A 12,893-nucleotide genomic window follows, 5' to 3' on the forward strand; every position below is an offset into this window, starting at 1 on the left:
GGGGGAAGGTTGAGGACGGAGTGGATGGAGTGGATGGAGGGATGTGTTGGGGTGAAGTTGAAGGGAGGCTTAGGATGGAGTTGATGGGAGGGTGTGTTCGGGTGAAGTTGAATGAAGGTTGAGGATGGAGTTGATGGAGGGATGTGCTGGGATGAAGTTGGAGGACGGTTGAGGATGGAGTGGATGGAGGGATGTGCTCGGGTGAAGTTGAAGGGAGGTTGAGGATGGAGTTGGTGGGAGGGTGTGTTCGGGTGAAGTTGAAGGGAGGTTGAGGATGGAGTGGATGGGGTGTGTGTTTGGGGTGAGGGTGGTGGAAGGTTGGGGGTGGAGTGGATGGGAGGATGTGCTGGGGTGAAGATGGAGGAAGTTTTGAGGATGGAGTTGATGGAGGGATGTGCTGGGGTGAGGTTGGATGGAGGTTGAGGATGGAGTGGATGGGAGGGTGTGTTGGGATGAGGTTGGATTGAGATTGAGGATGGAGTGGATGGGGGGATGCGTTGGGGTTAGGTTGGAGGGAGTTGGGGGGTGTACATGTAGTGCAGCGGGGGGTATTTGAAATTGACTACATTGACTCGCGCATGCTCCGAGAGACTACACAAGAAGGAGGTGGGGATGATAAGGGCTTGATGTGAATATTAGAAGATGGGTGAGACGATGGAAACTGGATGATGGTGCGTCGTTTTGGATCACATCGCGTCGTATCTCACAAACAACAGCATTGGAAGTAATATCGGGAAAGGAACATTCACCTTTGGTGCAAACCTTATTACAAGACATTTACCATCCATAACAAACACACTCGCGTGAAAACCTTTATAACTGAGTAATAGATAAAATGGTTGCAATAGCGACCATGATAAGAAAATATTCTGGGAGTAGTTGTAGATACTCTGTCCATATATCGACACCAGAGTTGTTTGAAAAAACTAATGAGTTTTGTTAATCTCACCATTTTTTCAGTTTGTTAGACGAAATGACCCGAGTCCCGAGCAGTACACTTTATGTGCGAGTGTTCATTAGTGAGTCATAAAAAGTCAAAGGTTTTCACAAAAGACAATCGGCTCGGCTCTGCATGTAGTCTGTGACGACGCGCAATGTCTATCGGCTCAAGAAGCCTTGCTTCACCCAGGTTCGAACGTGAGCTTTCTGCTCTCCAAGGTGTTTAAACGAAGCCCCGCGTACATAGCTAGTGTGTTGCTACAACCTTACTCACCTATACAGCAGTTGTCTCCCTTCCTCATAGTCCCCAAGCAGTACAGTTGTTCTGAAGTGATGTGGCTATTGTTTTCTGTATAGTCGGTGAGTCTTCGGAGGTTGGTTGCCTTAAGATGATCTTTGATATCGGATTATGAGATTGGCAGGACAAGTGACGTGTATCACTCGAGCCGACTCCGTCATACTGTAGGTGGCATGTCGCTCATCACTTAAACACTTATGCCTTTTTCAAGCTTGGCCACTCGTGCATCTGTTTATTTACTTGCACGGAATAGCTATGGATGTAGGTGAGTGTATCTTCCTAACAGTTAACCCAAGTTGATGTAGCATCCTCCAGTTCCTTCTCCCCATTGATGATGTTTCTTGATGCAATATACACAGCGGTGTTTTGATTTAGTTAGTCCTCAAGAATGGGTCGGAGAACAACTTATTTACCGATTTTATAATCATGCCATCAAAACAACTACCCCTTCACCAACACATACCATGAGCGTGTACATAGGGGCTTCATGAAGGGTCGCGGCAGAAAGAGTTATTCTACATCCTTATGTACATGTATTGTGTAAGGGCAGTAGGGTAGTACAGTGGTACAGGTGTTCTCGGGCCAGGCAAGATACCCGGGTTCGATCCTTCACAATGCTGCATCTATGGTGCACCCTGTGCCAGATTCACCTACCTGATGAATTATGGCGTGTATGTCGTCACTCTTCAAAAGGCTGAATTTGAGTTACTCTGCAGTCATTGCTCAGAGCAACCTCACCTAACTGTATATTTATGTGAATAACTAGTTTCCTTGTGCATGCGTATCAGTTATCCATGTGTTATTATATGAATAACTTACTTTGACGTCAACGTTATGAGTCTATATTTTCCTGCATATTGATGTCTAGATATGTGGTGGTATTGTGTCAGTCAGTCAGACACCAGGCGCCACATATAAAGGGTTAATAGTTAACTGTGATGTACATCAGATGAGATGCGTGATACACCAAACGCTAAAACGTAAAAAAAGGACATCATGCAATTTAAGGATGGTGAGGTATCCTCGTGGTTAAAGCGTCCACTCGTCGTGTTAAAGGCCCGGTTTCGATTCTCTCCATGGGAAAACATTGTATGAGTACCGTTTATGGTGTCCCGGTCGTGATATTGTTGGATTATTGCTAACAGCGGCGTAAGACTATACTCAGTTACTCATACCACTTTCCCCATCGCCTTTCTGTTTATCTGCCAGGTCGGTAGCATGACTTGCATCAGCTCACACAGACGCATTAAACTGGTCTATTTCGTTAGATAATCCACTGTCGCGAATGGTATCCAAGCTTAAACCAGGTTAAACATGATCCCTTCATCATAACGGCAGTCCTCTTAATCCCATCCGACATGTTTCCTGTCGATAACTTCTTCAATGCCTACAACGAGGCCAGTGGCAGCTGACCCCCCTGACACTGTTTTCCTAACCACTGTCACCAGCACATGTATCCCCCTTCACAAAACAAAGTAAACCATCCTCAAGTCAGTTATCACCATCCATAACATAGTAGACAATGACTGATACAGTTATCATAAGCCATAAATAAAACAAGCCATGATTAATACAGTTATACGCCAAAAATAAAACAAACCATGATTAATACAGTTGTACGTCATAAATAAAACAAGCCATGATTAATACAGTTATATGTCACAAATAAAACAAGCCATGATTAATACAGTTGTACGTCATAAATAAAACAAGCCATGATTAATACAGTTATATGTCATAAATAAAACAAGCCATGATTAATACAGTTATATGTCATAAATAAAACAAGCCATGATTAATACAGTTGTACGTCATAAATAAAACAAACCATGATTAATACCGTTATATGTCATAAATAAAACAAGCCATGATTAATACAGTTATCATTAGCCATAAATAAAACAAGCCATGATTAATACAGTTATACGTCATAAATAAAACAAGCCATGATTAATACCGTTATATGTCATAAATAAAACAAACCATGATTAATACAGTTATACGTCATTAATAAAACAAACCATGATTAATACAGTTATACGTCATAAATAAAACAAGCCATGATTAATACAGTTATGAGCCATAATTATAAGCGGACATGGTTAATAATTTGGTTTATAATAAATTGAGGGCGTCATTTATTCTTTACAATTGACATGTAGACTACGTACTTATCATCGACGAATAATGAAAGCCAATGACGAAACAAAAATAATCAACTACATGATTTGTGGAATAATGTCCTTTCATGTACTTCAGCCTGGTTACAAAGAATTATTTTTTTTGTTATCCATGCAAAGTGTCACATATTACTGTTCGTACATACATAACGATCTTCAGATCAAGTTGGCCAATCAGTGTTAGGCATCTATATTTTCGAGATCTCCCTTGCAAGCACATGGGCCACTCATCCTGCATGTATTTACCTCACAGAATATGTTACCAACCATGCGATAAGGGACCTTATGAGTGAAAAATCACATTTTGACTTCTTACTAAATTTTTCAAACTAAAATTTTAAAACCTCAAAATACATTTGATAAGCTTCAATTTATATTTATCACAGAGTGACATGGCATCAAACATTTGGACACATTTTCTGCAAATTCCCATTTTCAGGCTTAGTACTGTTTATGTCATGATTCCATATCTGACATATAATGTCTAAATGGTTGAAAGTAGACATTATGCTGAAATGCTTTGAAATAATGTTTTATTACATTACGAACTAAAGATAGGAAAGTACGATACCTTTGTTACAATCCGTACACATGGCGATTTTTGACGGAAGTAAGTCTTTCTTTATAACGTCACAGCACAATTATATCCTAGCACCCTATAAGGCCCATTTTCTCCCGGAGGGTCACATATCTTCTTATCATGGTCGCCATGGCAACCATTTTGTCTATTACACAATTATAGAACTTATCACACGAGTGTGTTTTGGGATGGTAAACACCCTGTATTAGGAATAAACATTGTAATTAGCGAGCGTTGGTATTTTTATCAGTTGGCTTTATCCTGCCGAGATTATGGGTCATGTTGCTAAGGCATGTTTGATTATTTGTTGTGTATTTTTTTCTATTTGACACAACTGCGCCCTTTGACTTTCATCTAAGGCGGCGCCAACCGATACCCTATTTACAGATTCCCCTTTAACCGTTGCATTGCCTGAAATATCTATGTTACAACATTTCCACACAAATTCAGGTGAGTTACATGGCTTTGTGACTCTATATTTTCATACTTGACGCTGTTATCGCTGTTACAGCATGTCTTAGTCTTCTGCAAAACAATATAAAACATCAACGCTAGAGAGTAATCAGCCTCGATCATCTGCCGAAACAGCTTCCTCAGGGCCTAAAAGTCAAAATAGTGATGAAAGTTATATGAATGGCTCACTGAAAAATCAGTGATGCCACAGCCGTTCCCGATCGGCTTTTCCACATTCAGGAATGAGGATATTTTGTCATTTAATATTAAGCAGTTGAACGGAGTGTTGTTAGGCTACATTGAGAAAGCTGGGCACGTCAGAGAAACAAGCATCGAAGGGTGGAATGACGATCGGGGATGAACACAGTAGGACGGGAGGTCGGGAGGAGGGGCTGGTGCAGATGGAGCTGTGTGTCCATAGGGACGGGAGGTCGGGTGGGGGTTTGAGGAGGGGCTGGTGCAGATGGAGCTGTGTGTCCATAGGGACGGGTAGATCGGGCGGAAGATGGAGGCATTGTTTAGGTCGGGAGGTAGATGGGGGACAGGTGGGGTATGGTGTATGGGAATCTGATTTCAGGAGATAATTTCTTTTGGACTCAATCAGGTCAGTGTGTAATAAATAGGTTTTTACAGAGGTGACCAAAGGTCGCTTACACATCGTGGCCAGTAATGTACATCGTGCATGAAGGCATGTGCAAGTTTCAAGAAGAAAATGAATATGGGCTAAAATCTGCTTCGCATATTTGAGAAGGATGAGCACGTAGATTATGTTCTTATATTAAATTAAATGTCAACCAGAGAATAACTAGTCTCGAATATTCGACGAAACAGGATTCCCTTGAGCGTAAAAGGAAGGAATCACATAAAGTCAGTGATATATCACGGCATATGCAGACATTATGATTATGATTATGATTATGATTATGATTATGATGATTATTATTGTTGTTGTTGTTGTTGTTGTTGTTGTTGTTGTTATTATTATTATTATTATTATTATTATTATTATTATTATTATTATTATTATATAAAGGTCGTGTGTGATCCAAATGTAGACAATATGCGTGATATGAATTGATGCACACGTTAAAAGCATCTCCATTATGTGGATATTCTATGTGAGAATAACATAGATATCGCATATGCATCTAATTTTAAATGTTTGAAAATCACTCGCTATATGTTTCATCAACATTATATATCACCTACATGAAGAAGATCATTTAGAAAACATATCTACTTTGAACGATACGGGTCATGTGAATACAGATACTTGTAGTACATACTACGAATATGTGTAGCTTTTCGATTTAAACTCAGTAAATTTAGTTGTTACATCATCTAGCTAAATATTATGTGACAACAGTCTTAAGCGAAAAATATTTTAAAAAATCAGTGTCAAGCAACTTGACTCGAACGTTCACGTTGTTTTATTCCCTCAATATTGTTTCAACTACATTTCCCTTAACCTCGTAAAGATTCATGACACTTTGAGAATGACTAAACCAGCACTGTCATTTGAGTTAGCAAGCTAAACACGTGTACAAATGTACAGGATTTGCTACCTCTTATCAAAGCGACTTACATCATTTATATCTATACAACTATGCAAAAAACGTGTGTAACCTACTACTAAGACATACAATAGAGTGGCCACTTGCAATTACATGTAGGTATATAGAAGGAAATAACCATATCTAGCAGACCAGTGCATAGTGTGTATTATCAGGTTTGTGTGTGATTTGCCATGCATCCGGGTACTGCATCACTTCTTGTTAGAAATAGCATCCTCGTGGAAGATTAGTAGCTTTTCTAATGTGCAATGATATAGCCTCATAACTAAAAACATACATATTAATTATCATATCAAAACAAGATATTTAGCACATCCTGAACCAGTCATGCATCGTATATTCGTATTAACATCCACTATAACAGTCTTCTTAACATGTCATTTGTTATATTCTCGCTGTATCGACAATCAATAAAACAGCTTTCAAATAGATGCGTGCTAAAACACTTCTATCAACAAGCTATGAAACACACTTATCAACTTGCCATCATAGTCGTTGTGTCAACATAGTAATCAAACAAAGAATCAACAGATGTAAAATACAATCCAACAATACAGCAACCTATTAACTAACCAAGCGATAAAACATACGTTTGTATATGTGCATCAGCACGCAATAAAATAGCAACTGGCCATGTATTTTATACACGTTGTGTCCTCAAACAACATACTTGTCAACTGACAATGTCTTATATTCTTATATATAAGTTGTATCAACAATCAGTTAAGCAATCCTTTAACTATCCTTGTGTTGTATACACGTTGTTTCAACAGGCAATACAACAGCCTTATCCACAAGCAATGTGTTATGTACACGTTGTATCAACAAGCAATAAAACCACCTCATTATCCATCCGTATGTTGTCTACCCATTGTATCAACACGCATAAAACCGCCTTATCCACCTGCAATGTACAATGTACAGGTTGTATAAATAAGCTCAAACAATCTTATTAACAACCACGTGTTGTATAACGTTTTATCAACGAGCAGTAAAACATAATTGTATTCATATCCATGTCGTTTCACCATGCAGTCTTATCAACTATTTACACGTTATATACATGTTGTATAAACAAACAATTTAAAATCCTTATGAACTGGCAATGCGTATATACATAATGTTTCAACAAGTTTTCAAAAGCCTTCTTTTCAGCTTCCCGCATGCTGTACGTACATTGTAACAAGTAATAACTCACCCTAGTCAATTAGCCATGTGCTATGGACACCTTTTCAGTAATCAACCAACCAGTCTAGTCAACCAGTCTTGTCAACCAGATTTGTTTTATTTACTCGCTGTTTCAACAAATATGAAAACAATATGTGAAGAAGTCAAAAGCAGATTTATATCAATAAAGTAGAAGATTAACCAGTCATATGTTACACGCAGGTTCTCAACAAGGAAAACGATCCACGTGTTGTGTTAATGTGAACTATTAAGGTGGAATATTATTTTAGTTGATGTTGAGATTTCCTATAACCCCGCGTGTCCGACCTGATCAACAGGACCAGCCCGTCAACTGACTCACTCCCCAGCCATGCTCAGTTGAACACGCGGCTACTTAGCATGTTTTCAGTAAGTTGTGGTATTTTTTTCAAAGTGTAAAACATTGGTGTGACCTCACAGAGGCTTCTTACGTCCATGTTGAATTTTGTCCTGTCTTTGAAATTCGGTTTTGTCTGATAGTGGTTAAATACTAGTAGTCTTGGGTCTCAGCTATTAAGATGTTTTCATTCTCCGCTTTATAAAATGAAAAATCACAGTTGGTGAAAATGTGAATGTTGCCTCCTGGATAGCAGCATTGTTTGAAGAGAAGGCCCACGTGACCTTCCAAGAAGATTAGACTCGGAATATGAAATCCATACTGACTTCGTGGGAGTTGTTAGACGTTTTTTTGCCAATAGTTAAAATAGTTTTATTGTGATTTCATGATGCCTAGTACACAACGAAACAAAAGCAAATACACCATATCATAAGGACAGAGTTGTACTGAGTATAACCACTTTATCGCTTATTCTAGAAAGCATGACATCCCTTATAATATACCGACCGACCGAAGTCGTAAGTCAAAAAAGCAAAATAAAATGAATATAATTATCATTATTTTTGTAATTTCCCTTACGGTTAAATGTTAATGTATTAGAATGTAATTTTGTATAACTACAAAGTACAGTTAAAAACTAAATGCTTATTTGTATTTTGTTTTGTGAACCTGATCAATATTAGCATACCACAGGGTTACTGCAAACACGTAATAAGGAGGCAGTTCATCCTCTCACACAATTGAATACCTCTTACTGTACAAATCCACACAATATAACAATAAAAAGTATTAGTAAGATTCATTCTTCTATTTTGGTTTCATATCCAATTTGTTTATGAGAATATGTATCCCAAAAAATAGAAAGGGAGTGATCTTCGAATATTTTCCTGGTGCACTGTCTGTATATTGATGACGCCACCACGTAACTACTTTGTGGACATAGTTTTAAATGTGATACACCTCATATCAATTTCAGCATCTGATGGCCAATTGTTTGTTTTCATCTAGACGAACAATCCTTTGGATGCATTTGATGAAATAGTCATCAGAAATGTTAACCCGGTACGCCTAGTTCTGATAGCAACTGTTTGACCTGTACACAAACAACAGTATTATTTTTATGTTTAATTGAAAATGACCAGAATGACGTTGTTAGTCAGCTGGACCGCGTGGTCAAGAAATGTATACCCACCGTCCATTAACCCGCATTTATTTTCCAATTGTTTTGACGTCTGTAATGCCTATTGCTTATTGTATTGAGTATCAAAGCAAGCCACGTTAGATTATTCCAACGTTAGAAGAATTGAAATCCAACACCGGTCAGTAATTATTAGTACGAATGACAGTAATTAAAAATCTTTGGAACATATTCGGACTTGACCAGTCATTCTTTGTCCAGCAGAATAGTGAGTGAGAGAGTGAGTGAGTTGTGTTTAACGCCGATTTTAACAGTATTCCAGTTATATCGCGGCGTGTCAGCTTAATGTGGGAGGAAAGCCTCCAGCAGAATAACACGTTCTATTATGTGTGTGGGTAGTGTTATTTGGAATTTAGTTTAAATGTCATATATATTATAGAGAAGCAGAATATGTTTTAACATGATTACGGAGTTGACAAAGGTGGCATGTATCGACTATATAAATACTATCACAAAATAATACATAACGTCAACACAAGAGAATAATCAGTGTTGCCTATTTTTTTAAACATATTCCCTTGGACGTAAAAAGCAAAATAGTGTAAAAAATGAATATGAATGATCACAGAAAATCATTGATGACGCCAGGTGTTCTCGAAAACCATAAACGATTTCTCGAACATTGAGATGCTTTGGCTAAAATGAGTTCTTATTTTTCTTCTCCAAGTTGGCCATTGGAAATGCATGTACTGCAAGTACTGGAAGATTGCACATCACGATCAACCTCCTTGAACATTAAATAAAGGACAAACACTCCACATACGCTCTCACACATTTCTGAGATTTTTTCGGTTTAACATCCCCGATGTTAAGATAATTCCTTTGTTACATTCAGCGCTGTTCTGTTCATCTAAGAAGCCAACGTTAACCACTCAAACTTCGAGGTATGCGATGGTAAGGAGTAGTCGCGGTTAACACACTGTTATGTAGTGGGGAAGATATTCAGAGTTAACTACAGAGTAATATGGTTACGAAAAAAATAGTTATCCCATCAAACGGCTCTGTTGTTCAGCGATGAAAAATTAAGGTTTACTTGTCGAGACGATGAAGATGAGTCAGAGATTAACCATTCTCTGCTCTGGTTATGTAGTGATGAATATTGGCTACCCGTCTAGTGGCGCATTGATACAGAAGAGCGTTACCATAGCACCATGGGAGGCAAATGTAGCTCCGGGTGCATCACGTGTACCGACATATAGCCGAGCCGAGCCACCTCATTGGTTGCACAGGAATAATTATCCGTTTCAGTTTTACCCACATAAACCTATCATTATCATAAATAGATAAATATTATTCGTACATTTGATAGTGTTTCTTCAACCCTGTCGTGTCAATCGATATAGCTCTAGCCTCGGGCTATTTCCCATATGAACACAAACTCCGCTCACGATGAATTCTCTATTTTTGTATTGTCTTGACGTTTAACACAGGACATGACTTGCAGATTATTACAGCCATGTCATACACATCATATATTCGGGTGCAGGTGCAAGGTCTCAATAACTACTGACGTGTGTGATGTGGCGGCAGTACCCCTATCTTCCATCATCGGGTCAGATGTGTTCACAACACTATCTAACTAGTTCTCATTCTCCTTTATGTTCTTAATAAGTTGTGTATTGCACTGATAATTTAAATTCATTTTTAATATCCAGGAAATTATGTAGTGTTCTGTGTAAAGAATTTATCAATAGTGATTAACACGATGTATAGTATTCTGCTTACACGTTTCACAGTAAATGGTGCTATATTGTAGTGCTCTGCTCACACGCTTTGTCAGTATTGATAAATTCACTGTCGTGGTATCATAAAGAGTTATATGTCGTAGTCTGTGTTATCAATATAACGTAAAGTAATTGTTCTGCTCACATACGTTATCACATAAGACAAGCTATTGTAGCGTTCCTCTTGCGTTAATTAATAGTAAAGAGAAAGACATTGTAGATATCTGCTCCCAGATGTTAGGAGTATACAGTAATATACAGCAATGACCTGTTTACATGCCTGGTTAGTACGCAGTCATACATCGCAGTCATCGTCTCAAGTTTGTCATGAGCAAATGGGAATATTCATAGTTCACCCCTTCGTTTATTGTATATATGTTTCGTCGTACTTTCAAACGTTCTCTATTAGTAAATGATAATAGATTGTTGAAGTTCGCTTTTGGGGTGTGTTATGAATACAGCGACATTGGAATGGCTGTTATTTGTAGTTTGTTAAATTTGTTGCGGTGTTTTCCAACGCCCATTACTAACAGAGAGAAGTATTGTACATTTTGCATGATACAATAAGGACATTTTCTATATAAAGGGATCCTATTTTCTATTTTGCGGGAACATTTGTAATTCAAAAGGAAGACATTTTCGTAAGAAAGCCAAACCGTTGTTCAATTAATAGAAACGACATAACCTTTTCAATATTCATTAGAAATCTCTGCAAAAACAGAGTCGATTGTACGATTCCGACTATATATATATATTCCTAACATGTGTTTATGAACCACAATGAAAAGTGGCAAAGTGAGCGTATCCTACTCCACCGATTGCACCCGTCAAAAACACATACAAAGGCAAGTCAATTGTTCACCTGAAGAAACACGTCCTTGATTCATCAAAGGACAGATTTGTCTCGAGAAAAGGAAGATATTTTCTTGATGTAGACATTTTCCAGAATAACCAGATTAATGCATAACATATTCCTGATTGCACAGTTAAAGGGATATTTTTAAGTAAAAGGATGGAGAATTTCCAGGTGAAACGAACAATAATGTCAGTCAGTTACGTGTAACCTTCATCATATCTTCACCATTTCTGAGATGTGTTAATTACCGTGTATGTAGTGGTCAACGTTAAACAGTGTGAAGGTAGAATTTTAAGTTACAAGGTCTTTGAGAGGATGAAAACAGAATGCAAAGTTATCTTGTACTTTAAATCTACAAATAAAAGCACCATTTTGAAATGGAAACTGAGATTGTGAAATTAGAAGAAAGTGTTTATCCCTTTGCTGACCCTCGTAGGTTGTGAGATGAGAGGTTTAAAGTGATTACTCAAAGCGTGCTAAGCGCGGCTGGGCGCACTTGATTGTCATCAGTTTGTCACGCTCGCATCTCGCTGAGACTCTGAGTCCCGCTCTTCTCACGTAGTCACCAGCACAGGCTTTTGCGACATCAGCGAGAAAGCAACACGAAGTTCATATGGTACATCAAGAAAGAGATTTTCGCTTTGTTTTTTGTTTTATAAAAAAAATGTGAAAACATAAAATTGCATTTGCTGCAACGTTTCGTGAATCAAACATATACTGGTAGTTTGAAATATTTCGTTTGAGTATCTCGACCATCTTCTATGTTACGTCATGAGCACATCAATAAGGAATTTCAGCGAACCACTACTATGGCATTGCTTGATTTGTAAAGTGCATACCTTCCTTTACTGATATAAAACAATATTTTAGTTGAGGACAAATTTCATACTTTTGAGTACATTTATGTGGACAGATTGACAGGGGACAGAATGACTTTGGTGGTTGTTAGTTTGGTAGGTGGTTGTTAGGTTGATTGGTTGTTGGTAGATTTTGTAGTTTTTTTATAAGTTGGTTGGCTGGTAGGTTGTAGGTAGGTTGGTTGGTTGGTAGGTTGGTAGTAAAGTTGGTAGGTTGCAGGTTGGTCGGTTGGTTGGTAGGTAGGTTGGAAGGTTGGTTGGTAGGTAGTGTGGTAGGCTGATTGATTGTCAGGATGGTAGGTTGTAGGTAGGTTGGTTGCTTGGTTGGTTGGTAGGTTGGTTGGTAGGTAGGTTGGTAGGGTGGTAGGCATATTGATTGTCCTAATGTTAGGTTGGTTGGTCGGTAGGTTGGTAGGTTGGTAGGCTGATTGACTGTCAGGATGGTAGGTTGTAGGTAGGTTTGTTGGTTGGTAGGTTGGTTGGTAGGTAGGGTGGTAGGCTGATTGATTGTCAGGATGGTAGGTTTTAGGTAGGTTGGTTGGTAGGTTGGTTGGAAGGAAGGTTGGTAAGGTGGTAGGGTGGTAGGCTGATTGATTGTCAGGATGGTTGGATGTAGGTTTAGGTTTGCTTATTTGTGTGTTTGTTGTTTATGGCCGCACTTAATAATATTCAATCGAGTCTGGATCAGACA

The 12,893-nt window shown here is 38.4% G+C and overlaps 1 protein-coding gene across 2 annotated transcripts in view; it reads left to right on the forward strand.

The window, feature by feature from the left end:
• Positions 1–12,893, forward strand: part of LOC124120059 (ETS homologous factor-like) — a 44,035-nt gene that overhangs the window by 14,130 nt on the left and 17,012 nt on the right. Inside the window, exon 1 of one of the 2 annotated variants that reach the window (XM_048386296.1) lies at positions 1,386–1,502. The exons of the other annotated variant lie outside the window; for it this stretch is intronic. Within the exon in view, the coding sequence (XP_048242253.1) occupies positions 1,493–1,502 (10 nt within the window). The 5' untranslated portion in view covers positions 1,386–1,492. Of the gene's footprint in view, positions 1–1,385; positions 1,503–12,893 lie in introns of those variants that run through there. 2 annotated transcript variants of the gene reach the window in all.

This window comes from Haliotis rufescens, unplaced genomic scaffold (genome assembly GCF_023055435.1).
Source record: "Haliotis rufescens isolate VD_foot unplaced genomic scaffold, xgHalRufe1.0.p SCAF_6, whole genome shotgun sequence".
In the NCBI taxonomy this organism is placed as follows: Eukaryota; Metazoa; Mollusca; class Gastropoda; order Lepetellida; family Haliotidae; genus Haliotis; species Haliotis rufescens.